The 25,107-nt window shown below is 39.0% G+C and overlaps 1 protein-coding gene across 5 annotated transcripts in view; it reads right to left on the bottom strand.

Annotated features, from left to right (window-relative positions):
• Tmep (Transmembrane endosomal protein) overlaps positions 1-25,107 on the bottom strand; it is a 121,677-nt gene that overhangs the window by 82,304 nt on the left and 14,266 nt on the right. For 3 of the 5 annotated variants that reach the window (XM_065231853.1, XM_065231852.1, XM_065231857.1), the window contains exon 2: positions 9,143-9,738. In XM_065231853.1, the coding sequence (XP_065087925.1) occupies positions 9,143-9,361 (219 nt within the window). In that variant the 5' untranslated portion in view covers positions 9,362-9,738. The remainder of the gene's footprint in view (positions 1-9,142; positions 9,739-25,107) is intronic. The other 2 variants (XM_065231856.1, XM_065231854.1) reach the window with 1 other exon arrangement.

Here is a 25,107-nt window from a genome sequence, read left to right as displayed (position 1 = left end):
TCTACTTTGAACTTTTGAACTCCTACAGTTGGAGTTCTAATCACATCTCTCTTAGAGTTCTTCAATAATTTATTTTTCTCTGAAATACATTGCTGTTATACAAAGAATTCATTCCAAAAGCTCTTCAAAATTCTCTAAACATTTAGTTCATCGGCAGTTCCAGGGCAAATAGCGAAAACAAAAAGTTTACCTTCTTCGATTTGTATGAAACTTTGCGTAATTGTTTGTTATGGGCAATAATTCACATTTTTGCTAAAATTCCGCCATTTTGGATCTTATAAAACTTTCAAAATGGCATCTTTGACATTTAATAAAAAACAGAGTGTCCATTCAAATCCAATTTTCCAATTCCCGTTTTTTTCCCGGTTATTCAAAAAAACCAAAAAATCACCGCTGCCTAAAAAAGGCATTTAAAAATAACTGTTTATAGATAATCATATTTTTCAGCAGAATTGTTCTACAATACGTCAATTTTGCAGAATGGGATGAGATTGTTTGTTGATCTAGATCTCCAAAATCTCATGGAAGCATGATTTCGTATAAAATCACAGCCTCCATGTTGTTTTGGTATGTTGAAAAAAGCATAAATCAATTCTTAAAATCTTCCAGGAGTTTAGATCTTGAAATTTTTAGGCATATAAAACATTTTGTGGGATACAAAGATGTGTTAACAACATATTTAAATTGTATTGGAGATATCTGACAGGTTAATACATATCTTCTTCGATTTCCACTTTTGAGCATTTTGAGTCTCCGTTCGAATTATAATTTAAGATAATTTTCAATATCAATATCAATACGATGATTCGACTTAATGATAGAATGGATAAACCTTCGGGAAGCCCCATAATAAAATTGCCCAGGTAACAATTTTGGTTTTATCATGGTTTTGAAGAGGCCTTATAGGTTTAGGTTTAGAATTGACTTAAAGACCACATTGAAATCGAAAATGTTGCTTGTGTGGTTTGGAAATATTAAGTTTTCCAAAATTCTTGGAGTTCAGATCTTTATTCTTTTTATTAATTTTTATATTATATTATTAAATGTTATATGTTTTATATATTATATTATTATATATTATACTATATATAATAGTAACTTTAACACTCATGGATCATTCGTTACTTATCCCGGTTAGATTTAAGTTCATGAAAATGATTTTTTTTTCCTTTGATTTGTTTTCCGTCGATCTTGTTTTCCGTGCTGAGCACCAATGCTACCGACGCCAGGGAGGCAGCTCCCACACCTGGACCCTACCTATCAACCCATCAACCCATGAACCGGGGATCAACGGCTTTACTTCCCCCGAAGGAAGGCGTGATCAGAGATGTTATGCCTCAGAACATCCCGGCGGCGCCGACTGGGATTGAACCCAGGTCTGCTGGGGTGAGAGGTAATCATGCTTACCACTACACCACCGACAGCGCTGACATGAAAATGATGATTACCCCTAGGTTTGAGCTGGATGATTTATCTCTAAGATAATCAAGTACATTGACTTCAGCGTGAGAGGTATGGATTTAGATCTTTATATTTTACAGGCTAATCAAGGTATCCTACGATACCCTGACTAATCTTTTTTTCCTTTGGTTTGTTTTCCGTCGATCTTGTTTTCCGTGCTGAGCACCAATGCTACCGACGCCAGGAAGGCAGCTCCCACACCTGGACCCTAACTATCGACCCATCAACTCATGAACCGGGGACCAACGGCTTTACTTCCCTTCCAAAGGAAGGCGTGATCAGAGATGTTATGCCTCAGAACATCCCGGCGGCGCCGACTGGGATTGAACCCAGCCCTGCAGGGGTGATAGGCAATCACGCTTACCACTACACCACCGGCGCCGCTAACTGCCTAATCTTGTATACCTGTTTAGCACAAAGTGCAGAAATGATTTTTAATTTATCTCTGGACCAATCATCTCATGATTTTTTTTAAGTTCGTTGTCGAACATTTGCAGGCCAAGCATGATCGGGTATGCAAGGAGCTTGAGATCGGACATTTTTTTAATTGACATGCATTTGCTTCTCTATCTTCAAGTAGCTTCGTGCCAAGATATGTCTCGGTTAGGCTTTATATTAACACTACTTTACTAAGAAAACTGTAGCAAAATAATTAAAAAAAAAAATCATCCCATGACAACCAAAAGAAATTCTAAAAAATACTCTGTAATCTAACTTGGTAGCTCCACATGCTCCAACAAGTGAAAGAAAAGAACAGATTTGTTTTGTAATTTTGAGGAATTTTGATACTTTACCACAGTGAAAGCATAATATGAAAATTGTAAACAGAAATGAATATAATTATGTATATTTAAAAAAAATTGGTTGATTCCATGTAAAATTGCAAGGGTTTAAATGATTCTTGAAAACCAAATTATGCCCTACAAGACTATGATAAAACCAAAATTGTTACTTAGGATGAGTATACATTATCTTTTCCGGTGCGATTTGGGTTTACCCGCATTTTCCCCGGTTTTTTTTTTCTCCCGGCAAATCCAAATTCCCGGTTTTTCCCGGATTTCCCGGTTGGATGGACACCCTGAAAAAAAAATAGCGCGGAAACGGCACTTCTGTATGTATGTGTATGTATGTAAGGTAGCCACCATCCTTTCAAGACTTGTCTTGTATGCAGCTCCACTTAATAGCAAGATCAATTTGAGCTACCGATCTGAATTCACAATATCGCTGTATGAAGGGCCAAAAACGGAAGGGCGGACCCGTAAGCAGAGACACTTACGCGAAATCCACGGGAATTTAAGAATCTCCTTCCAACGATACGCTCCAACAAATCGAATAACACAATTCGCAATACTTATTAAGCTTCCTACTGGATGGTTTGTTAAGAAGGGCGCGTCAATCTCCCTGAAACTGTTAGAGTAGAATTCACATCACCACAATCTAATCGGTAGGATAAAGAAAATGATAGTGTTTATTCTCTCCTAGACTCCAGCTGTCAATCATACCATCGTCCAGTTTCAGTTTGAATGATACCCTGATGCTCCCTCCCAACCCAGTATTTATTTATATAATGAAAATATATGCAATGGAGAAATAATATATCAGAACATCAAAATATGGCATAATGAATACATTTATGTGGATAATATAGTTGCTACTGCAATGAAGAAGTATTTTACATATAATAAGATGCAGCTCTATACCTCCTCAGCTCACAATGGCGGGTGGATGCAACACTGAAATGTATAGGATATATAATGCAATTAAATCTATTTGCTCGAATGATACTAACAATAATGCTAAAAATTGTGATGATTAACTAACATGACGAGAAATAACCTGCTTAATAATTATATACATATAATATTATTTAATGTTGTTATTTCCTCTGCTTCATCAGCTTCATATTAATTGCGATGACTTGCTTGGGTTACTGAAATATTAAGGTAATAGTAATCATGCAATGTAAAAAAAAAAAAAAAATAGTTTTGTTATTTATAAATCATTGATCGCATCTAGTCTAAAAAGGGGACCTGTATAATAATTATATGCATATAATGTTGTATTATTGTTGTCATCTGCTTAATTTTGAAGTATATGAGTAATACAATACAATAAAATACATCAAGTGAACAATAAAATGGTGCCTTCCTTTTCTCATCCTGTAAATGCATTGTTATCAAGCAACGTTTAGATAAATCAACGCCTAGCGCTGGAACAATAAGACAACACGATGGCTTCCCACATGCGTAAGGTACAAGAAAAGATCCCAAAGCCCGCGTCCGACACACAAAACCTGCAATTTCAGCTTTGACAGAGCTACAATGAGCGATTTTCTGATCGCCTCTTCGCGAAGAGTGAAGAGCAAAGAGTAAGTGAGATAATGACAAAATCGCTCATTGTGACTCTTATGCAGCAACATTGGCTGGCATTATGAGCATGCATGAGCATGATTGACCGCCCACGGTTGCTACTCTGTTATTGCCAGATCAGCTACACAGAGAACCAATAGACGATGCTTGGGACTAGCAATCATCCTCAATGTGTAAAAACTGGTGATCTCAAATTAGGCAATACCAGCGCCAGCCGCGCCTGAACGCAGGTCAAGAAAGGAATGCGTAGGAATGTGTTGACGTGACACTCGCTTTGATGGAAGCCGAGAAATCCTCTGCACTTCTACGAGGAGTCACTGGGATGTTGGGTAAGAGGGTAGGGTTTGCAGCAAGGTTCGTTTTGGTAAACGATAAGCTGAATTGATGTTTAAACGATAGGGAGGGGTTACTGTATAAATAAATAAAAAGGAATGATCTCAGCCAAATAACCAAGTGGAGCTGCACCAAAAGGAACCGGCCAAATTCATATAATATTATAATAAAATAAAAAGTAAATAACAATGATAAGCTATTTGATACACCTTCTGGTCCTTCAGGATCTACAGGACAACTTTTTCTAGAAATGAAAATTATAGTTATATAATGATAGTTATATAGTGATATAATGAGATTTTAAAAATGTGAAATAAAACTAATTTACTAGTCATGCAATACATAAAATAATGTTAAATAAACAAGTATTACAAAATACAAATAAGCTCGATTTCAGTAAACCTCAATACATTCAACTGATTTCAACTTCTGATATTTTATTGTAATTGAAACAAACACCCTATTATGCACCATGGAATTTCTTAACGCAATATGGAATGCTTTTTTAAAATATTGGTAAACTTTCATAATGCATCAATAGTCAGAAAAATCGAAGTTATTTGGACAGTTTACAGTTTTTATGCAATTGTTATCATGCATTCCAATGTTTTTTTTTGTATTTTCCTGAACGAAGGCTGAAAATAGTGAATCATTATAATATTAATCTAAAAATGTCGAAGAGCTGAAAATAAACTTAAAGATTTAAATCAATGCGTCCAGCCTAAACGGAGGGCTCGCGAACACAATAAGCTTCCTCATCACTCATATTCAGAATTTGATTAAATAAGTATTTACAATTATACAAATAAATATATCAATAAGTTATGTAACTTTCTATCCTGGAAAGGAAAAATTAAAAGGTTAATTTCACTGTCATATAAACGTTAAACATACATTAGAGAAAATTAAATGATGTTACGTTGCTTCTTCCAGTTGTGTTTTGACCCTGTTATAAATATTTATCAATGAATATTTAATAATAATATAATAGGACCTAGGATGTATTCAAACTCAAACTATATCAAGATGGAAATAAAATCATAGTGAATTATTCGTATACACCTAACCGTAAAAAGCCGAGGAACATGCATCATGCGACCGTGGTCATCACTCTGACAAATGAAACGATGAACGATGAACATACATAAATCTCGAATACTCCCCAGAAGGGACGCATCCACTCCCGCAAACAATGCATCCCATCGTCAATCCGGCGCAACCAGCATCCCGCCCACGCATGCCAACACCACCATCAGATAGGAGAAATTTTCCCCTACCTGATGGCGGCGCCACAGCGCGCGGGCGAGCCACCAACCACACCAAACCGACAACCAAACGCACTGCCCACAAAAGCAGACACGTCCCCTCGAAAATGCAATCGAGAAATGTGTAAGAACAATCTTCAATTGGAACATACTCACCAAATCAATACATCCGGGAGCGCATTCGTGATGCTTATCTTTCTCCCTTCCTCACTTTTCGGTGTGCGTATATTGTGTGCGAGAGAAAGAGCGGGCAGCTAAACGAACGAACGAGCGACACGAAGTCCACCGAAAACCGCTTCTACTTGCTAGCTATCTGCTGGAGCAACGAGCAAGTCGCCACCGCCGCCGCACCCTCATCAAGCAGGCCGTAGAAAATGTCAAACTTTTTTTTCTGTCCGCCCCGATGCTTTTCCTCACTCTTCTTTTCTCTGACGATTATCCACACACACTAATGCAAGCGGGCGCGCTCACACACTTTTGCTGCCGCTGCCGCCTGAATAAATTCGAACTTTTTGGGGAGCAGCCGCCGTACAGCGCGCATATAGAACATCATCATCATTGTGCGGGGAGCTTACTTTTTTCTCGATTCGTCGCTCTCGCTCTAACTCACACACGACACACCAATCACTCGTTACTGCGGGAGGGAGTGCGGACACTCTCGACCAATTCAAAGAAAAAAAAAATGGTGTAACAATCTTCCACTCCTTTCCCGCACACCCGACGCAATTACTTCATTCGCGCACTTATCCACTAAATTATTACTTCTATATTGAAATAAAACAATTTTCTCTTTTTTTTCTTTGTACAATATTGTTCTTGCTTCTGTATGCACTCGGCGAAAAATTCGGCTCGGAAAATGACCGTAAAATAATAGAGACGCGGAGGGCACAATCTGCTTTTCGTTGGAAAATTTCCTTTTTTTCCTCTCTAGAGGTTGCCGCTGCTAAGCTGAGATCGAGCCGACCCGACGACTGCCATGGCGACCTTTTTCCTTCGCCTTCCTCGCAATGCACGCAAACGAAACGCGACCGAGACACACTCTTGCTGCTCTGAGGCGAGGGATCTCAGCCCGAAAAAAAAACTTTGTGGTCACTTTTTACCGTCGAGCGGTACCTTTCCGGGTCGGAAAATATGCACAAACGGTTCGCCACCGGATTCCGCGACGGATGAGGATAATTTTGGCCCTCGCCGGAACGGATTTCACTCGAAATTTGGACACTTTTTTGCGAACCGCGCGAGACCGAACTTCTGCCTTCTGTCACTCACACTCGCTCGAGCGCGGAAACGGCACTTCTGATCGAAATAACGTCTGAGACAAAGTTTTAGAGAAAAATATAAAATATATTTCTTGGAAAAATATGCAAAAAAAAGTGTTTTGAATTTTTAAGTAAAAATTAAAAAAAAGTTTAAAAACCCGAATATTTAAAATATATATGTTCGATTCTTGAAAAAAAAAATCTTAAAAAAGCTCATGAAAAATGCAAAATGTCTTTCTAGAAAAAAAAATGTACTAAAAATTGTTGCAATAATTTTAAGTAAAAGTTCTCAAAAACTGTTAAAAACTTAAATATCTCAAAATGTCCTTGTCTGATATTTATTTTTTTTTTTAACTTTTGGAATGTTCAAAATCATGGACACTTGATAAATGAAAAAAACCGTAGAACATAAAAATTTGATAAAATTTTTGAGCCTTTTGTTACTACGCTTTTTGTGTATTTCTGTAAACTATTTAAAATGTTTCAAACATTGTTTTCTGAGAATAAATTACATGAAAAAACGTTTTAACAAAAAGTTCAAAAATTTAACAAAACTTCCTGTTTCACGATTTTTGTCAACTTTTAAATGTATATGGTTTAGAATATTCCAAATTTTACGTTTTCCATTAGCTTTTTCTTTTAATGAAAATCAGACAAGGACATTTTGCGATATTTAAGGTTTTATTTTTTTTTACTTAAAATTACTACCACATTTTTTTTGTATATTTTATTCTAGGAAGACATTAGCATCCATCAGACGTCATTTCGATTCACAGCTGTGAGTAAATCCACTTTTGACGAAAGGGAGTAAAATTGTGCATGAAAAAATAGAAAGTGAGTAAACTTGACTCAGCCCGTGAGTTATTTTTTAAGTCCGTGTAGCACACGGGACACGTGAGGACAACATTATAGCATTAAAAAGAGAGTAAATAACAATAATTCTCTCGTGTTGCTCTTCCCGTCGTTGTTTTTGTTATCAACATTGCATTGGATCACCAATGGATCGTTTATTTTCAACATGCTGCACGTTCCTTCTAGTACCTGACTGGTTGTGCTGGTCAGTCGAGTGTATGAGTGTTATGGCGCTAAAACATGTTTCATCGTAACGTTTATTCACGAAAAAGCCAACAAAATGAACCATGAAGCAAATGGTACGGACTGCCATGCCACACCGTGACCGTAGCAGCCATACTATGCCAGTTACAAAGAGTAGCAAAGCTAACAACAACAAGAGCAGAATCGCAGTCATTGCACGAGGCTGATGTGTATAGTTATAGTACGTGTATAGTCACCGTTGTTCGTTGCTTAGTGCTGGTTTTTTACGGCATGTCCAACTTGTGGTAAAAGTTGCAATGAACTAGTGAATGTCGGTCACGGATACAGGATATGTAGATGTTTCCGGGAACAAAATTTACCTGATAACTAGTGGCCTTTAATCAACAACTTTGCTATTATTTTTACCGAAATTACACTGCCTTTTATAAACTTTTAAGTTTCAATGCCCTAAAAAGTCTTTCATAATCACAGTATATATTTAGAAAATACAGAAAGTTTGCTGAAGTCGTTTTAATTCATAGTTAAATTCATAGTTGACTTTCAAAATTAGCAAGTAGTATTTTGTACTGTAACAATCAACCTATTTAGTTGACATTTTACCGCTGGGTAAATGCATCACATGGCAACAAACAAGAACAACGCAATCCAACAAAACGTGTCACCAAGTGAACCAACAAAACATCGACAACTGCCCCTACCTACCACTAACATTTTGGAATAAGCTTCAAACACGGGGGGCAGACAAAAGGAAGACAGCACAACTGCAAAAAATGAGACTGACGGTCGTCACGATTTTCCACGATGAATAGCATGTTTCGGGTTCTTCTTCGTCATTCTCCACGCTCTGAACGTGGCTTCGAAAGGCCATCCAACTTGCAAAAATCCAAATGGCACGCGGACGCGATATCTGTCGACTCGTTGGCCTATTATCCGCTGGGGTAGCAGTTCGCGAATGCTATAAACCTTCAAAATCAAAACAATGCGGACCACCCTACACGGGCCTGACATAGCTTCAAATGCAGTACATACACACATACACGCCTCCGCGCCGTTGACCTTCTACAGCGTCCAGCAAGCAGAGGGGGTTATAATGGCTTCGCTCTTGTTCGAACTGTTGGGGGGCACTTGTGCTTGTGCGTCCCGCCCCACTTTGGGGCTCTCTTTGTTCTTCTCTTGACTTGCAAGAAAATAACCAGTTTGAGAGAAAACTTGATTGTGCGAAATTTACGCGTGAATGAATTCAGGTTCAAGCATCTTCGGAGCGCCACAAGAGGTTCAACGTTCTACCAGACCGTCACAATCTGCATTTCATTTCCAAAGGCTTTACATCACACGATTTGCATTAAGCGAAATTCAAGTTTCAAAATAACAGCCATTAAATTCATATCAAACGCGAACTTACCTGTTGACATGTGATGAACAATGCAATCCACACGAAGATCCCCGCTAGACCTTGAGCGGTTTTTGTTTGCAGAAATATACCGTCACCAACGTGACTAATCAGTGGGTCGATGCCTAGTGCTGCGGCCTCCGTTGGGTGAATGATAATCTTCGGACTGACGGTACTTCCATTGATCAGATCCGCCGGAGCCATCACCGGTGGATGTTCCGTGCTGCTCATGCTGCTGCGCTGCTGTAGATCTTTGCCACCGTTAAGCGAGCCAGATGCAGTGCAACAACTTCCCAAAGTAACAGGTTCTTCACCCTTATTTCACTTCCACTATCCCAAGACCACGAATTGACTATTATAAGCTTCCTTCTCCTTTTTGGGATAGTTTCACACAATGCAGTAGAGAATAACCACCTTTTCCTCACTTGTTACATTTAGAACACACTTCTCCATCAATTGCTCCTTAGAAACGAGATCCGTGCAACACACTTTCACTTTGCTTCTTCTTCTTCTTAATCTCCGGCTCCTACCTCACAATGCTTTTGATTATACTGGTGCTCCAATTGCCACTAAGCTTCCACTGTTGATTGCCTTACCAAACCTGAAAACTAAAACAAATTGAAAATAAACCCCCTGTAATACTACACAATCTGCTCGAGAAAAAAATAAGATCACTATTAGTGCGATAACGATGAGCGTTTGCTCTGGCAGAGAATGTGTATTAAAGAAGATTCCACTCGCGAAACGAATAAGACGAAAAACGCCACTTGGTTGCGCGACAATAATGGTGGGAAAAATGTCTTCGCCGGAGTTTTCACTTTTCTCTTCGCGTGCTGTGAAAACTGTGATGCAAGTCACTGGAACGAGAAAGAGAATGGAGAATTAAGTTAGTGGTTTATGCTTGAAAGGGAAGATGCAGGTATGTACAGTGTTACAAACAGAGCCCAAAGCTCATAGGCTGACTTTCAGGTATCAATGATTATGACTCAACTTAGTAACGCAATCACAACATCTCGACTGTCTTTGTGGATGAGTGTATCAACGCCTCCCCGCTTATAGCGACACGATTTCTATTCGTTTTCACCGAAAAGTTTACAGAAAAGTAAAATTGTCTTACAGTGTTGCATAAAAGATATGCGAAATCTCCACTCAATTACAACATAAGCAGGTTTTGTAATTTGGTCGCCGGAAGACTTTTCAAATAATTTAATAAAATTGATGTCAGCAAATTAGAAAGCTAGGTCTTGTGTTCATACCGAAATTGGGTTTTTGGAGGGCCTACATGACGGAGGTCAGGAAGGAGATTAACGAGCATTGTCAAGCATGTCAAGGATAAAGAGAACGTCCACACTAGGATCAAGCAACTTATGACCACAGTGTACAAACAAATCAGTATCGCTACACTTATTTTTTGATTTGCACTCCAGTATAGTCGACAAAGACGTAGTTCTACGTTAAAATGAATTGAGAATTGTCCACCTATTTTATCCTCCAACAATTTAACCAGTTTATCCATTTCGACCTTTTTTTCCATTTAAAACTTTTGTCCACTTCAACCTTCTGTTCATTCGACCTTTTGTCCATCTATGTTCAATTCGACCTTCTGTTCACTCAAACTTTTGTCCCTTCGACCCTTTGTCCAATTCGACCTTTTGTTCACTCAAACTTTTGTCCCTTCGATATTTGTCAGTAGTATGTTGTAAGTAACACAATAACATTTCTCGTAAGAACCATGTTAAGAGGATGCAAGAAACCTAAACTTACTTTTGCTGTATTATACGTCGTTTGGGTTGCGCGAATGACTGTTGTAACCAGTAGATATAGAGATACGAAAAAGACGAAAATTTCCGGCACAGATTACTCATCAGCTATCGGAACAGGTACTTTCAACGCAGTCAACCAAAGTTGTAAATATCAGTGAACTGATAACAAAGCTATATGCTACCTCTGACCAAACCGCCCGCTCAATGGCTGATAACAGGGTGCTACAAAACATGGGTAGCAGTATACATGTACATTGCATACGATCAATAGCGTGTCACCACAGCTCCGAATTATAATTTGCGAAAGTGACTGAATTTATCGAACTGAACATTAAAGTCTCTCCTCGCTTGACGTCCGTTCGAAAAATTCAAAACTTGTCCGTGCAAAGAAGGTTGCATTTTCGTTGAGATGATTTCAAGCTACTTTGTTGAAGAAACATGTCTCGATTACTGTGTCTTTAACAAAACAATCTAATAGGAGGAATGGCTCTAAAGCTGGCCTAGGGATCTAAGAATGGGCCAATCGCTAAAAATCTGCTGTTTGCCAATTTTATCTAGATTAACGCGTCATTTTAACGGTACTATTGGATATTTTTGGTCGCTATTGAAAATTTAATCGATTGCTGAATTTATGTATGGGCCCAAATTACGGGAATTTAAGTCGACATTACATCCATTTCCCCTATAATGTCTTTATTTAACACTTTATTTGTTCTAAATTCAAATGAAATTACATTGCTTTTTAATCGACTTACTCAGTAACTTACCAGCCTTAATTGTTATGATACATATCTAAGAGTGTTTACACTGTTCCTGCTTTGGCGATTCAGTATTTTAAACAGGGTTTCTATACGTGCATGTCAGTATAATAAAATCTAATGTCTTGATTACTTTTTCAAAGAGACGTATCTGCGTTTGTAGCCAAAGGTTTAAACGTCAATTTGTCGATACTATTAGCACTCCCACGCAAACTATAGCACCGTCTTGTTTGGGAAACATTACCATTTCCAGGGTGACCACTGAATTTGAGAAATATAATCCCCGTTTTTACCCGGGTGTCCAAAATATTTTCCCGGTTTCATATAAACGGCTAAATATGTTTGAAAAGCCACTCGGCCGAATGCTACAGAGCCGTATGGGTCATTAGACCGACTAGAAAGAAGTTCTATATTCAAGTGATAGATTGAACTTTGAAATTATTTTAGAAAACAATGAGATCAACGCAATGACATTTCCGATCTCGGATTAAGATTGTTTTTGAAGATTATATGGAAAAAAAAATAAAAAAAAGTCTTTGTCAGTTTTTTACATTGTTTGACTTTTCAAGATCTGTAGTGAGTATATTTAATTTGAAGAATTATCTGGCATAACAGGTTTGCTAAGTCGTAAAAATTTAATCGGATTTAAGCTGAAAGACTAAGGAATCGATTAAATACATTCAGATGAACCAGCCTCTGGCTAAAAGTCTCGCTAATAAAGATAACCTAAACTAACATTAAATACATTCAGCGATGAATTTTGGTAAGAAAATACAGCGAAATTAACGTTTAAATTTTGGTTACCGAAGCCTTCATATACCCTAGTTGAGTTTACAGTGAATTTTGAGCATATTTCCAAAGATATGCGGAGTAGCGCACCAGGATACTTCGAAGCGTGCCGGAAATTTCCAAGGAAATTCAAAGAAGAGTTTCTTGTGAATTCCAAGAAAATTTCAAGATATTCTCTTAAGGGTATTTTGAGAAGAATTCCCATGAAAGTTCCCTTGCAATGCTGAAGTAAATTCCAAGGAAATTCTGGGAGAATTAATTCAAATGGACAAACCACGATTTCTGAACAATATTCCAAATGAATTTCAAAGATAATTAAAATTGTATAGTGAATTTCAATAGTTTTATTGAGGGAAATTCCTAAAGTGTTCTGCACAGAATTCCGAAACTGTTATAGAGATAATTTATAGGGAATACCGAAGTGAATCATAAGATTATAGAGGGAAAACCTGAAAGTTACTCTGAAGATATTTTTGAACGATCCTAAGTAAATCCTAGAAAAATTTCAAAGATATTCAGAGAAAAATTTCAAATAAATAAATTCCCTTAATTTGGGCCCATACATAAATTCAGCAATCGACTGAATTTTCAATAGCGACCAAAAATATCCATTAGTAGATTTTTGGCGATGGGCCCAATCTTAGATCCATAGGCCAACATTAGAGCCATTTCCCCTAGACAATGTAATCCAAACATTATAAATTTTTCAATATCCTGGTCTATGAAAACTGTGGACTAGAAATTTTCGAAAAGTTGACAGTGAGATAGAGTGATAGTCTGAAAAGTGTAACAGTGAGATGTGTGAGATCTCAAACTTGCAAAAATCTTTTATACGCCGAACGTAAATTCTGGAGTTCGTCCTCCGGTAGATCCGGAACATCCGTAAAACTGTTCAATCTATGAAACTGGTCCTAGAGCTCCACGGTTTTTTTTTTTCGAAAACACTTGGAACTGTCATACATAAATTAATTAGGGGTCATGACATAAACATGTACCTAAAAGTCCATTGGACCGTCCTCCGGTAGATCTGGAACATCATTGAAAATGGTCAATCCATGAAACTGATCCTTGAACTGTGATATAAGAAAGAATTTGGGGTCATGACACAAAACATGGACCTATATGGCTATAAGACCCTCCTCCGGAAGATCCGAAACATCTGTAAGTGGTCAATTCAAGAAACTGATCCTAGAGCTCCGCAGTTTTAGAAAAACACTAGGAGTTTTTATGATATAATGAATTTGGGGTCGTGACAAACATGGACCCTGATAGCCATGAGACTGTCCTCCGAAAGATCCGGTACATCCGTAAAAGTGGTCAATCCACGAAACTGATTCTAGAGTTCCACTTTTTTTTTCAAAAGCATTTGAAGCTGTGATATAATAATGAATTTGGGATCATGACATAAACATGAACCCGGATGGCCAAGGGGCCATCCTCTGGTAGGTCCGGAACATCCGTAAAAGAGGTCAACCAATGAAACTAATCCTAGAGCTCCGCAGGTTTTTCAAAAACATTAGGAACTGTGATAAAGTCTGGAACGCGCAAAAATTGGTCAACTTCAAATTGTTAAAAATGCATTAAAAACCTGAAATGCTGCATTTGGAAGTTGAGTGTATATATCACCGTTTGCTCTCCAGTTTTCAAAATGACGTCCAAGCAAGAGGAGCAGCGTGTCAAAATTTTGCTCGCGCAGCAAGAAAATCCGACGTTCTCACACGCCAAGTTGGCACAATTGCTGGATGTGGCCAAATCAACCGTGACAAACGTTTTAAAAGTGTTCGGGGAGCGTCTGTCGACCGCCAGGAAGCCTGGAAGCGGCGGCAATCGTAATCCGGACGTGACAGCGACGACGAAGAAGGTGGCGGTGAAATATATGCGGAATCCTAACCTCTCTATCCGGGGCGTCGCTGGCAAGCTCAATGTCTCCCATACTACTGTGCAGCGGGCCAAGAAACGAGCCAGGTTGTCGACGTTTAAGAAGATGAAGGTGGCGAACCGAGATTACAAACAAAACACGTCGGCAAAGCAGCGGTCCCGAAAGCTGTATACGAATCTGCACACAAAGTTCGACTTTGTCGTCATGGACGACGAAACTTATGTGAAGGGCGATTTCAAGCAGCTTCCGGGACAGGAGTTTTATACCGCATCAGGAAAAGGGAAGGTGGCTGAAATTTTCAAAACCATCAAACTATCGAAGTTCCCGAAAAAATATCTCGTCTGGCAGGCCATATGCACGTGTGGTCTAAAAAGCGGCATTTTCATAACTACGGGAGCCATCAATCAAGCGATCTACGTCCAGGAGTGCCTGGAAAAGCGGCAGCTACCATTCCTAAAGCAACATAATAGACCTGTGCTGTTCTGGCCCGACTTGGCGAGCTGCCACTATGGGAAAAAGGCAATCGAGTGGTACGATGCGAACAACGTGAAACAACTGAAAGAAACGATTTATTTATCGACCAATTTTTAAACGTTCCAGTCTTTATAAGAAAGAATTTGGTGTCATGGCATAAACATGTACCTGCATGGCCATGGAATCGTCGTCTGGAAGAGCTGGAACATCCGTAAAATGGTAAATCCATAAAACTGATCCATGAGTTCTACGGTTTTTTTTTTTCGAAAACGCGTGGAACTGTGATATAAGAGAAAATTTGGGGTCGTAACATAGACATGGACCCGAATGACCATGAAACCGTCTTCCGGAAGGTCCGTAAAAGTGGTGCATCGATAATACTGATTCTAGAACTTCGCGATTTTGTCTAAAACACTTCGAACTGTGAAGTTACCGAAAAAAAAATCACGGTTTTTTTACAGTTTCATGTATGAAAAACTTTTACGTATGTTTCAGATCTTTCGAATGACGATCCAAAGGCCATCCAGGTTCATGTTTATGTCACAACCTTAAATTCATTCTTATAACACAGTTTCTAATATATATTTTTTAAATAAACTGCGGAGCTCTGGGATCAGTTTCCTGGATTTACCACTTTTAAGGATGTTCCAGATCTTCCAGAGGACGGTCTCATGCCCATCCAGGTCCATGTTTACGTCACGACCTATTTTTTCTTATATCACAGTTCCAAGAGATTTAAAAAAAAACTGCTGAGCTCTAGAATCAGTTTCATGAATGAACCAATTATACCGATGCTCCGAATCTTCCGAAAAACGGTTTCATTGCCATCTGGTTCCATGTTTATGTCACGACCCAAAATTCTTTCTTATATCACAGTAAAAAAAACCGCGGAGCTCTAGGATCAGTTTGGTGGATTGATCAATTTTACGGATGTTCCGAATCTTCCGAAGGACCGTTCCATTGTCTCCAGATTCCATATATAGGAACCATGACTATATTCTGGCTAATTGTGCCCATTAATCTAATTAATTAATCTCGGTACACTTCTCCTGATATTGTTCCTCTAGTAAAAAACGGCTAGCTTTTACGACCACACGTACAAATTGCTTGCCAAACAAGAACTTTTTCCCCGAACTTCTCAATTTGAACTAAACTGAGGTCCTGGAAGCGCTCTGTTCTCTTCGGCGCTTTCTGCATCCAGTAGGTTCGAATGTTAGTCATCTTCATATTCTGATCCGTTCCAACGCTGACCCCTAGTTTTTGCGCAATTTCCCGCACGGAGTAGGAATGCTGTGATGTAAGGAGCTGTACACCTCTTCTCTCCAAATCTGGATGCGATGGTCCTTGTCTGCGTCAAGTTTTTGGCAAATCCATAATAGTGTACTTTTCTCTCCAAACTTCTTGATGATTTTGTACACTGCTGTCTTCGAAAATTTCGCGACACTCGCTATTTTTCTGTACGAGAGCGTCTGGTTTCCAAATCAATACGCGACATTTTTCAGATTTTAAAACAGCCGTTGGATTCAACTGTCACACCCAAGGGGTTGTTTACTTAACTACACGCTAATCGAAGATAAGACAAAATTAGGTAAAAATTGAGCTTCCTATATTGAAATAAAGGCGTCTACCTTATAAAATGAACAGTCCTTATTCGAAATTGGATGCAAGCCTGTATGCAACATCAGTGGCGTCGCGTCCACATGTGCAACCTGTGCACGACACAGGTATGAATAATAAAAAAATGCGTTTAGATTTTTATAGATTTTATGGTCACATTATAGCTGTACTTCTTTACTCCAGACCACAAATGACCATCACTACCATGACTCGTTAAATAGTGCACCTAAAAGTGAGCTTTTTTGGGAGGCGGGTGGCAAGGTTGTGAATGATCAAATGCCTGATGTAAACCAAGCAGACCTTCTATCACCTCTTGAAGCAAATACAACAAATTTTCCACAATACGGTTTGCACCACCAGTTGTAATTGAAACTTTCAGAGGTCTGGTACGCTTTGGACGTTATCATACTTGCAACCCGGTTTGAATGTGTGAGTTTAAATTAGAAGAACATTTGTGATGTATGGGTGCCCAAAGTGTGCATTTCGCGCTGTGCACTTGGATATCTGATTGCAGACAACGAGAGTGATGGAGAAAAAGAGCGCAAAAGCCCGCTCTTACTCTCTTGTCAGTTGTGAATCTCTCAATTACCGATAGTTGCGCCGGTGCGCCTGTGAAAACTTATGAGCTTCCCCTGGTTCATTCTGATAGTGTTGTTCTGATGAATAAAGAGTTGATTAATTCAACTTTGCTACCCAGGGGACTTTATGAATTTTCTCTAGATTTTGACACTGTTTTGTATCAAGAATGCTTTGGGAAGTGTTTGACGGATATTCTTGATTACACTTCAGTCGAAAGAGTTAGCCTTGTGATAAAAACGAGAATTAGTTAAGTTTTGCAATTCCTCCTAATCGGTTAGTGTGAAAAGGGCCATACATGTTTTGTTTAACAAGATGATAGGCCCTTCAAATATTACGTTAGGTAGTGATTTATATAGTAATTGAGAATATGTCTCTCGAATTCATGGATTATTGAAAAATATACAAAAACTAATATGTGGTGGTAAGCTATAACGAACAAAGTTTGGTGCACAGGTAAACAAATGAGGCACGCGACGCCTCTGTGCAACATTGATGATGCATGCGATATCGCGCTTAATATACATGAAATATCGTGTAGTTATAGCGTTATAGCGTTAATTATATGTGCGCTAGATATCGCAGAATTTTACATGATTTTTTTCAAACGGTGTGATTACATAGGATTCCCGGTTTTCTCGGTTCAGTGGCCACCAGGGGTTGAAACGGCTGACGTTTTTTACTACACTCGCTTCATTTGTCGTGCGCGGCAGTCTGTTTGTATTCGTACTCTCTTGCTCTACCGTCGTCTCTCTTACGCAACACAAACGGTAGAACAACATTCGAGCAAAAAGAAAATTATTAAATCATAACAAATACTATCATATCTCGAGTAACATTTGAAATGGGCCTATGTCCAAAACGTAAGCAAACCATTCTTTAGCACCGCTTGAAAAATCATTAAAAATAACTCGATTTTCGAAACGGCCGATCAACGAAATTTTTCGATTCATTAATAGGCCCGCACGCTAAAACGGCCAACCATTAATTTATTTCATTTCATTGATAAGCCTAGTGACGTAGAAGGGCCAATGATTGTAATGTTTTAAACCAAAGCTAGGCCCTACTGCTTGAGGCAGTTTTGAATTTATTTGACGTTGCGAAAAGGCTTAGCAAAGGGCGTACAATTTCTGATGACAAGCACAACGGCTTAACAAAAAGGGCCTATCCATTGAAAGATTCAAAAAAAGGCATATTAATTTATGAAATTTAATTGTTATAGATTTTCATATATTTTTGAAAGCTTTTCGCATATTTTGGATGTTGTATACTGAGATACAGTTACTTTTGTTATTGTGAACAATATAAATGCCTAGAATACTTTAATTTTCTTAAATATGAATTGAATAGCGGCAGAACAAATTAAAATTCATTTGCTGGTTTGGACGTAGGCCAATTTCAAATGTTACTCTATATATGACATGTGTGATTTCGATCTAATTCCTAAATTTAGTGTAAATTAAACCATTTCTAATCAGAAATGTTATTACTAGGACATCGTTACTTGCTATTTTCAGAATTCACACAAGCACAACATCAGCAGCTCTTACCTACCTAAGTACCTGATGGGCGACGACTAGTTGAATTCAAACCTGCGCCGAACGAAGTAACCGTCTCCATTGGTCTCGGTCCTGAGCCAATCGCTTCCAGTCGCCTTGGACGTTCAAGGACCTAATGTCCTCCTCAACTGCACAAAGCCAACGTGTGCGTGGCCTACCCCGAAGCCGACGTCCTCTTCCGGGTTCCCTGCTGAATATTGACTTCGCTTGACGCTCTTCCGGCATTCGTGGCACATGCCCAGCCCACTGTAGCCTGCCGTGTTTTATAAGCTTCACAATATCCATTCCGTTATATACTTGGTACAACTCGTGATTCATGCGACGCCGCCAGATGCCATTTTCCAGTTTACCGCCGAGTATTGTTCACAGCACTTTAGGCTCGAAGACACCGAAAGCTCTCCGATCGGCCTCTTTCAATGCCCACGATTCGTGGCCATAAAGGGCTACTGGCAGAATCAACGTCTTGTACAGCGCGAATTTCGTTTTCGTACGCAAGCTGCGGGACTTCAGCAGGCTACGCAACCCGTAGAAAGCCCTGTTCGCGGCTGCAATACGCCTTTTCACCTCGCGGGTAACATCATTATCGCACGTCACTAAAGTACCAAGGTAAACAAATTCGTCCACAACTTCAAATTTTTCGTCATCTAGCACCACTTCACTACCAACACCACTATTGCTCCCACGCTTTCTACCGGCGACCATGTACTTCGTTTTGGTAGAATTTATCGTGAGACCAATCCTCGCTGTCTCCCTCTTAAAAGGCGCGAACGCCTCTTCCACTGCTCTACGGTCGATTCTGATGATGTCGATGTCGTCCGCAAAACCAAGAAGCATGTGCGACTTTGTGATGATGGTACCGTTCCTCTACACGCCAGCTCTCCTAATCGCTCCTTCGAGGGCGATGTTGAACAGCAGCTCTTATTATGAGTAAAACTAAAATACATACATTCGGTCTTCGGCGACAGTGTCGTATGACAGAGCCTGTCATATGACATTTTAGTTTGGTACTTTAATTTGATTGCTTGTTTTGCAAGTGTCGAAAGCAAAGGCAGTCGCTTGTCAAAGAAAATGTGTCGACTACTGTGACCGCTTACAAGACCAGGCATGGAAAATCATTTGCATTCATTTCGTGCATTCATTTACATTCATTTATCCCTAACTTTTTTCATCAACAGAATTCCACAAAATGATGTATGGAGTTTTTGTAGGCTTTGTTATTAACTACAACTTTTGTTTACAACTCAAATCCGTATTTCTTATTCATGACGAACCAGAGCGAACAGAAGCCACTTCTGTTTTTCAGTGAATGTATTTCACATTCACTGAAAAACAGTAACAAGTTGTGCCCGCTCTAGTTCGTGATGCATAAGAGATACATATTTGAGTTATGGGCAAAAGTTGTAGTTAATAACAAAACCTACAAAAACTCTATACATTATTTTGCGGAATGCTGTTGATGAGAAAAGTTTGAGGCAAATGAATGTCAATGAATGCATTAAATGAATTTAAATGATTTTCCATGCCTGTACAAGACTGGTGGCCACCCTGTTTTTCTGAGGGTGGTATTAGTTTGCGTGGGAGTGCTAATAGTTTCGACAAATTGACGTTTGAATCTTTGTTTACATAGAGTATTCCTGCAAAGTTGTGATTTTGAGCTTAAACATTTTTATTTAAAATTTCCTAAGAAAGCCACCTTCATATATCTTTTAGAGCTTAGCACATTTTTGTTCGATGCAGTTTCTTAAGTAAAAGATATCTTTACATCCACAAAGTTTAATTGAAATTTGATAGGGTGCTGCCAACCTTTTGTCGAGTTGGTGTGAAATTCATCTATAGCTATATTGCCGGTAATCGCAAGTCAGTCCCATCTTCATTTTTTTTTTATCAATTTTGAGTTAGCATCATTATTAAGTTTATATTTCTATGTTTTTTGAGATGGTCTATTGAAAAAAGGTGGTTTGTTCAAGAAAAATGAAAAACAATACAGTCCCACAGCGAAAAGTAACCGCAAGTCAGTCCCATTAGAAAAAATATGTTAGAAATGTTAGAAAACACATTGCATAATGAGATTTGTCTCAAGACAGATTTTGTCCACTTCCCCTAGGGTATCTGGAACATGTCCGGATGTGGCCAATATAGTTTTTAAGATACTCAGTTTGACCGCCAATGGATATGATGGATTTTGAATTAAAAAGGATTTACCACTTCTCCGGGGATACCCGGAATATGTCCGGGTGTGGCCAACATGATGCTGGTCCCTCATAATGACTCTTATTGATCTTATTTTTGAATTCTCATGTGAATTGATGTATCGCATGGTGGGTTTGGAATATCCATACTCACCGGAATATGTTCCGGCCATTGCTCTGGAACCAGCGAAACAAATCCAGAAACATTCAATAACGTTCTATGGGACCATGGTATCTTTCTACTGTTCAATACTGTGCTAAACTAATGCAGCATCGTCATGGAATTTTGACTGACTTGCGGTTATTTTTCTCATTGACGTTAAATGTAATCGCAAGTCAGTCCCACTCAGATTTTGGACATAAAATAAAAATTTCACGATATTTTTCCAATATTTTTGGGTAAACATAGATGCATTCTATCACATTGTACGTTTATTTTTAAATGTATTCATACAAAATAAGTGTCAAATCAGAAAACTTGTAAAATCTTTGAACGCCGTTTTCTCATTTCCAGTATTTTACAGATGGGACTGACTTGCGATTATGGGCAGTATAGCCTATAGCATCGATTCTCAACGTTCCCCCACTCGCTCAACATCGCTTCATTTGATTTTCGTTTACTGGGAGTTCGCGAACCCTTGGTTGAGAATCGTTTACCTAATAGGGTGGTTCAAAATATCGAGTTTACTCCACCAAGCTCAATTTATTTCTAATCAGTTCCTGTTAATTCTCTCAAAATTTGAACTCATTTGGAAGCGAACTCATACTGCACTGACCCTTGGAAGTTTATTTGAGAATTACTATGGGAAAAGTGAACTTTTTGTTCTCATCGTTCTAGCCCTTCGCTGTAGAAGTTTTGCTATTGGTTCTAATTACTAAAATTTACCAGCTACAAATTTGCAAAATACTTCTTTTTGATTAGACTTCAAATGATTGATTACGAAGCCTTAAGTAACATATTACATCCCGAATCCCCCCCGCAAGGGAATTTCCCACCGATTGAATACCACTGGCCTTTAGGACAAACTCCGCATGTCGAAAATCATTATAATATTTGTGTGCATCACAAATAGCTCATTTTCGCTATTAGGTACCACAAATGCATGATAATTTAAAGCTATTACAAAACCCCTATAAACTTACAGCAAAAAATGGGTTCGAACGAAAACAAAAGCGCTTCAGTAGTGAATGCCGCCTTTTTACCCACAAAAAGCAACACATTCACGCTTCGATGGTACTCGGTGGTAAAAATTCGCGCAATCACGTCGTCACTGTGGCACTGATGGATAAAATTTGCACTTTTTTGGAGTTTTATGTTTTCCCGTTGCTGTTGTTGTTGTTGTTGTTGTTGTTGGTTGGATAATTATAGTCGTGTGTGCGTTGACCGTGGCTCATGTTGTAATTATTGAAATGTTTTTTTTACAGATGCTGCAATTTGAATTTCGATCAATTTCAATTTGAGCATGACATCCATTTAATTCTCTTGTACCAGATTTATAGAGTGAAGAAAAATGTGTTAACATTTTCGCATTTTTGTTTCGTAATTCAGATCTATCTGCTAGTGCTAGTTCCAGTCGAGATGTAATAGCCAAGAAGAACATTTTACGCTACCAATCTTCAACTTTATAATTCTTACATTTAAAACAGTGTCGAAGTACTTATACATTTAAAGTATCGCTTGGCCATTAACCTTTAAGCTAAAAAAAAATAAGGCAAATATAACCATGAAGTTTTCTTAAAATAAGAAATCTCAATAAATGTATCTGATTTTCAGAAGTGTAACGCAACCTGATAAACCACACTCAAAAAATTCTACACGTCATCATCATGTGTCTCACACTTAATTTTGCGCTTATTGTGAAACACATTCATTTCATGTGTGAATCTTATGCTATGAACCATGCCTGAACACTATGGATTTGAATTGTGACACACTTGGATTATATGTGCCTCATATGGTGATATCAATAGCTTTGCACATCATAGTTCAATATTCTACTTTATCGACTTCTACTTTTCCGACCCTAAAAAATGAATCGACAAATATATAAACAAAACTGCCATAGGCCAAGAGCTTACACATATCTTTTTAATTGGTCTGATTTGGGATTCGATCATGGACTGTTGGGGTGTGCTGCTGCCGGAGTCTTCGTTCGATCCCACTGTGCCACGGTTGTTCTCATATATATGAGGCGGGTTGATAGGATAAAGTTACACTCTTGTTTTCGATGTTTACCTTTCTGAGCAAGCAATTCACATCGCATTGAAATGCGAAACACTTTAAATCCATCTGTTTTGAACAGTAGTGTGATTCAATGTGCAATACACATGAATAGATAGTGAAAGATTTTCAACATTTCAAAGTTTGAAACACTAGAAATTAACGTGTATACCACTTTGAACCAAGGTGAAATACACTTAAAGTAAATGTGATTGTGCATTTAAAAAATCAAGTGTTCAAACACTTCGATCAAACGTGTAGAATTTTTTGAGTGCAGAATGCCTGGCGAGGCACGTCATGTGACCGACCGTCTCAGTCGTCAAACGGTCCGACCGAACACTGAAGCAATGCTCATAGATCTAAATTTGCTTCAGTGTTGGGTCGCTTTTGTGTCTTTACACTGCATTAATTGCAGCTCGCGTTAGCGTCGCTTTTGATTACACAAAAGCGATGTTGACCCGTTATGAATTGAAGTTTCGTGGACGGTCCGCCGAGACCCGCATGGACTGCAGGTTCCTATACGGTGTGGTGTGGCGAAACGAGCTTTTCTACTACTTTATTTTTGTGTTGCGACCACGATGATCTGGGATTTGATAGTTCTGCAGAATGCGTTTCATTGTTGCCAGAGCTCTTGCGTGTTTTTTGTTGTTTTTACTGCGATGACGATGATGGTTGGTCGTGTGATGGTATCTTGCGGTGGTGGTTTGGTCGTGCTTTCAAGTGGAAAGAATTTAAACTGCGCGCTGCTGGTAAGTTGTCGGTTTCCTGAATGGGTGTTTTGTTTCGTTTTCGTGGCACCTGCTGAGAGGAAATTGAGCGTCAAGTCAAGGTTAGGTCGCTAGCAGGGAGTGTAAATTACATTATTTTTTTCAACTGAAGGTCGATCATGAAACCACATGATTATATTAGGGGCTGTTCATTAACTACTTAGACGGTTTTTTTGGGATTCTTGAAACACCCCCCTCCCCCCCCTTGCGTAGAAAATTGTCCATACATTGTCATTGTCCATTGTCACCCCCTAAACTGTCTACATAGTTTATGAACAGCCTCTTATAAGTGTCCAGCAACTTCAAATAAGCAGCCTACGAGTGCAGTCGGTCATTCAAGAGATGGGACCTTTTTTTCGGAAGGGTCAGTATGGCGCAGCTGTGAAACGGCTGAACATTGCATATGGGAAAGTCGGGCAAGATGACCACGGCTACCCTGTTCGATGGGTATCAACCCGGTTTACATAAATATTTCTAGTGTAGGGGATGAATAATAACAATGCAACACACTAACAATCCCTAACACTAACAAGCCTTAGGAACACATGAGAGCCCGTTTTATGTTGTACGAAGCCTACTTACCAGAGACGTTTTGGGCTGAAGCTACAGTTGGCGCTGTGTATGTGATCAACCGATCAACATTAGCAGGAATTCGACTGACCCCGAAGAAGCTTGGTCGAGACAGAAACTGGATCCGTCTTCTTCTTCTTCTTCTTCTTCTTCTTCTTCTTCTTCGCATTTCAAGCTTATTGCATATCGCATATTAGCTTATTGCGTGCTCTCAACTTAGTTTTCTAGATGCACTTCCACAGTTATTAATTGAGAGCTTTCGATGCCTGTACCATTTTTGCATTGATATGATTGTGTGGCAAGCCAATCATACTTCTATGCCCAGGGAAGTCGAGAAATTTTCAAACCCGAAAAATTCCTAGACCGAACCGGGAATCGAACCCAGCCACCTCCAGCATGGTCTTGCTTTGTAGCTGCGCCTTTACCGACTGAGCTAAGGGAGGCCCCGAAACCGGATCTGTCCAATCTGCGAATTTTCGGAACAACAACGATGTCACACATTCCGAAATAGAAAGGTCATAAATGGGATTCGAAGGCCGACGATTGTAATCTGATCGGCTTTGATGAAGAAAGCAAGGCGTACCATACCGGCTTTTTCGCTAGAAGACCAGGAAGGTATTCTAATCCAGGGACGTGACGTTTATCGATCAAGAAAAATAATCAGCATCAAGAGCCAACGAAGCACGAAGAAGAAAAAGCTAACCTGAGAGCGAACCGACCACAGATAACGATGGTCCGGCTGGGTTTGGAGGATTTCGTTTTACCAGACGTCAACCATGAAGTGCTGGAAGTAAACCGTACGAATCTGCCCGAAC

This window comes from Ochlerotatus camptorhynchus, unplaced genomic scaffold (assembly GCF_037179485.1).
Source record: "Ochlerotatus camptorhynchus isolate MF236.1 unplaced genomic scaffold, CSIRO-AGI_Acam_v1.1 ptg000361l, whole genome shotgun sequence".
Taxonomy (NCBI): domain Eukaryota; kingdom Metazoa; phylum Arthropoda; class Insecta; order Diptera; family Culicidae; genus Ochlerotatus; species Ochlerotatus camptorhynchus.
The sequence above is the reverse complement of the archived record's forward strand: the minus strand, read 5'-3'. Positions and strand labels throughout refer to the sequence as shown.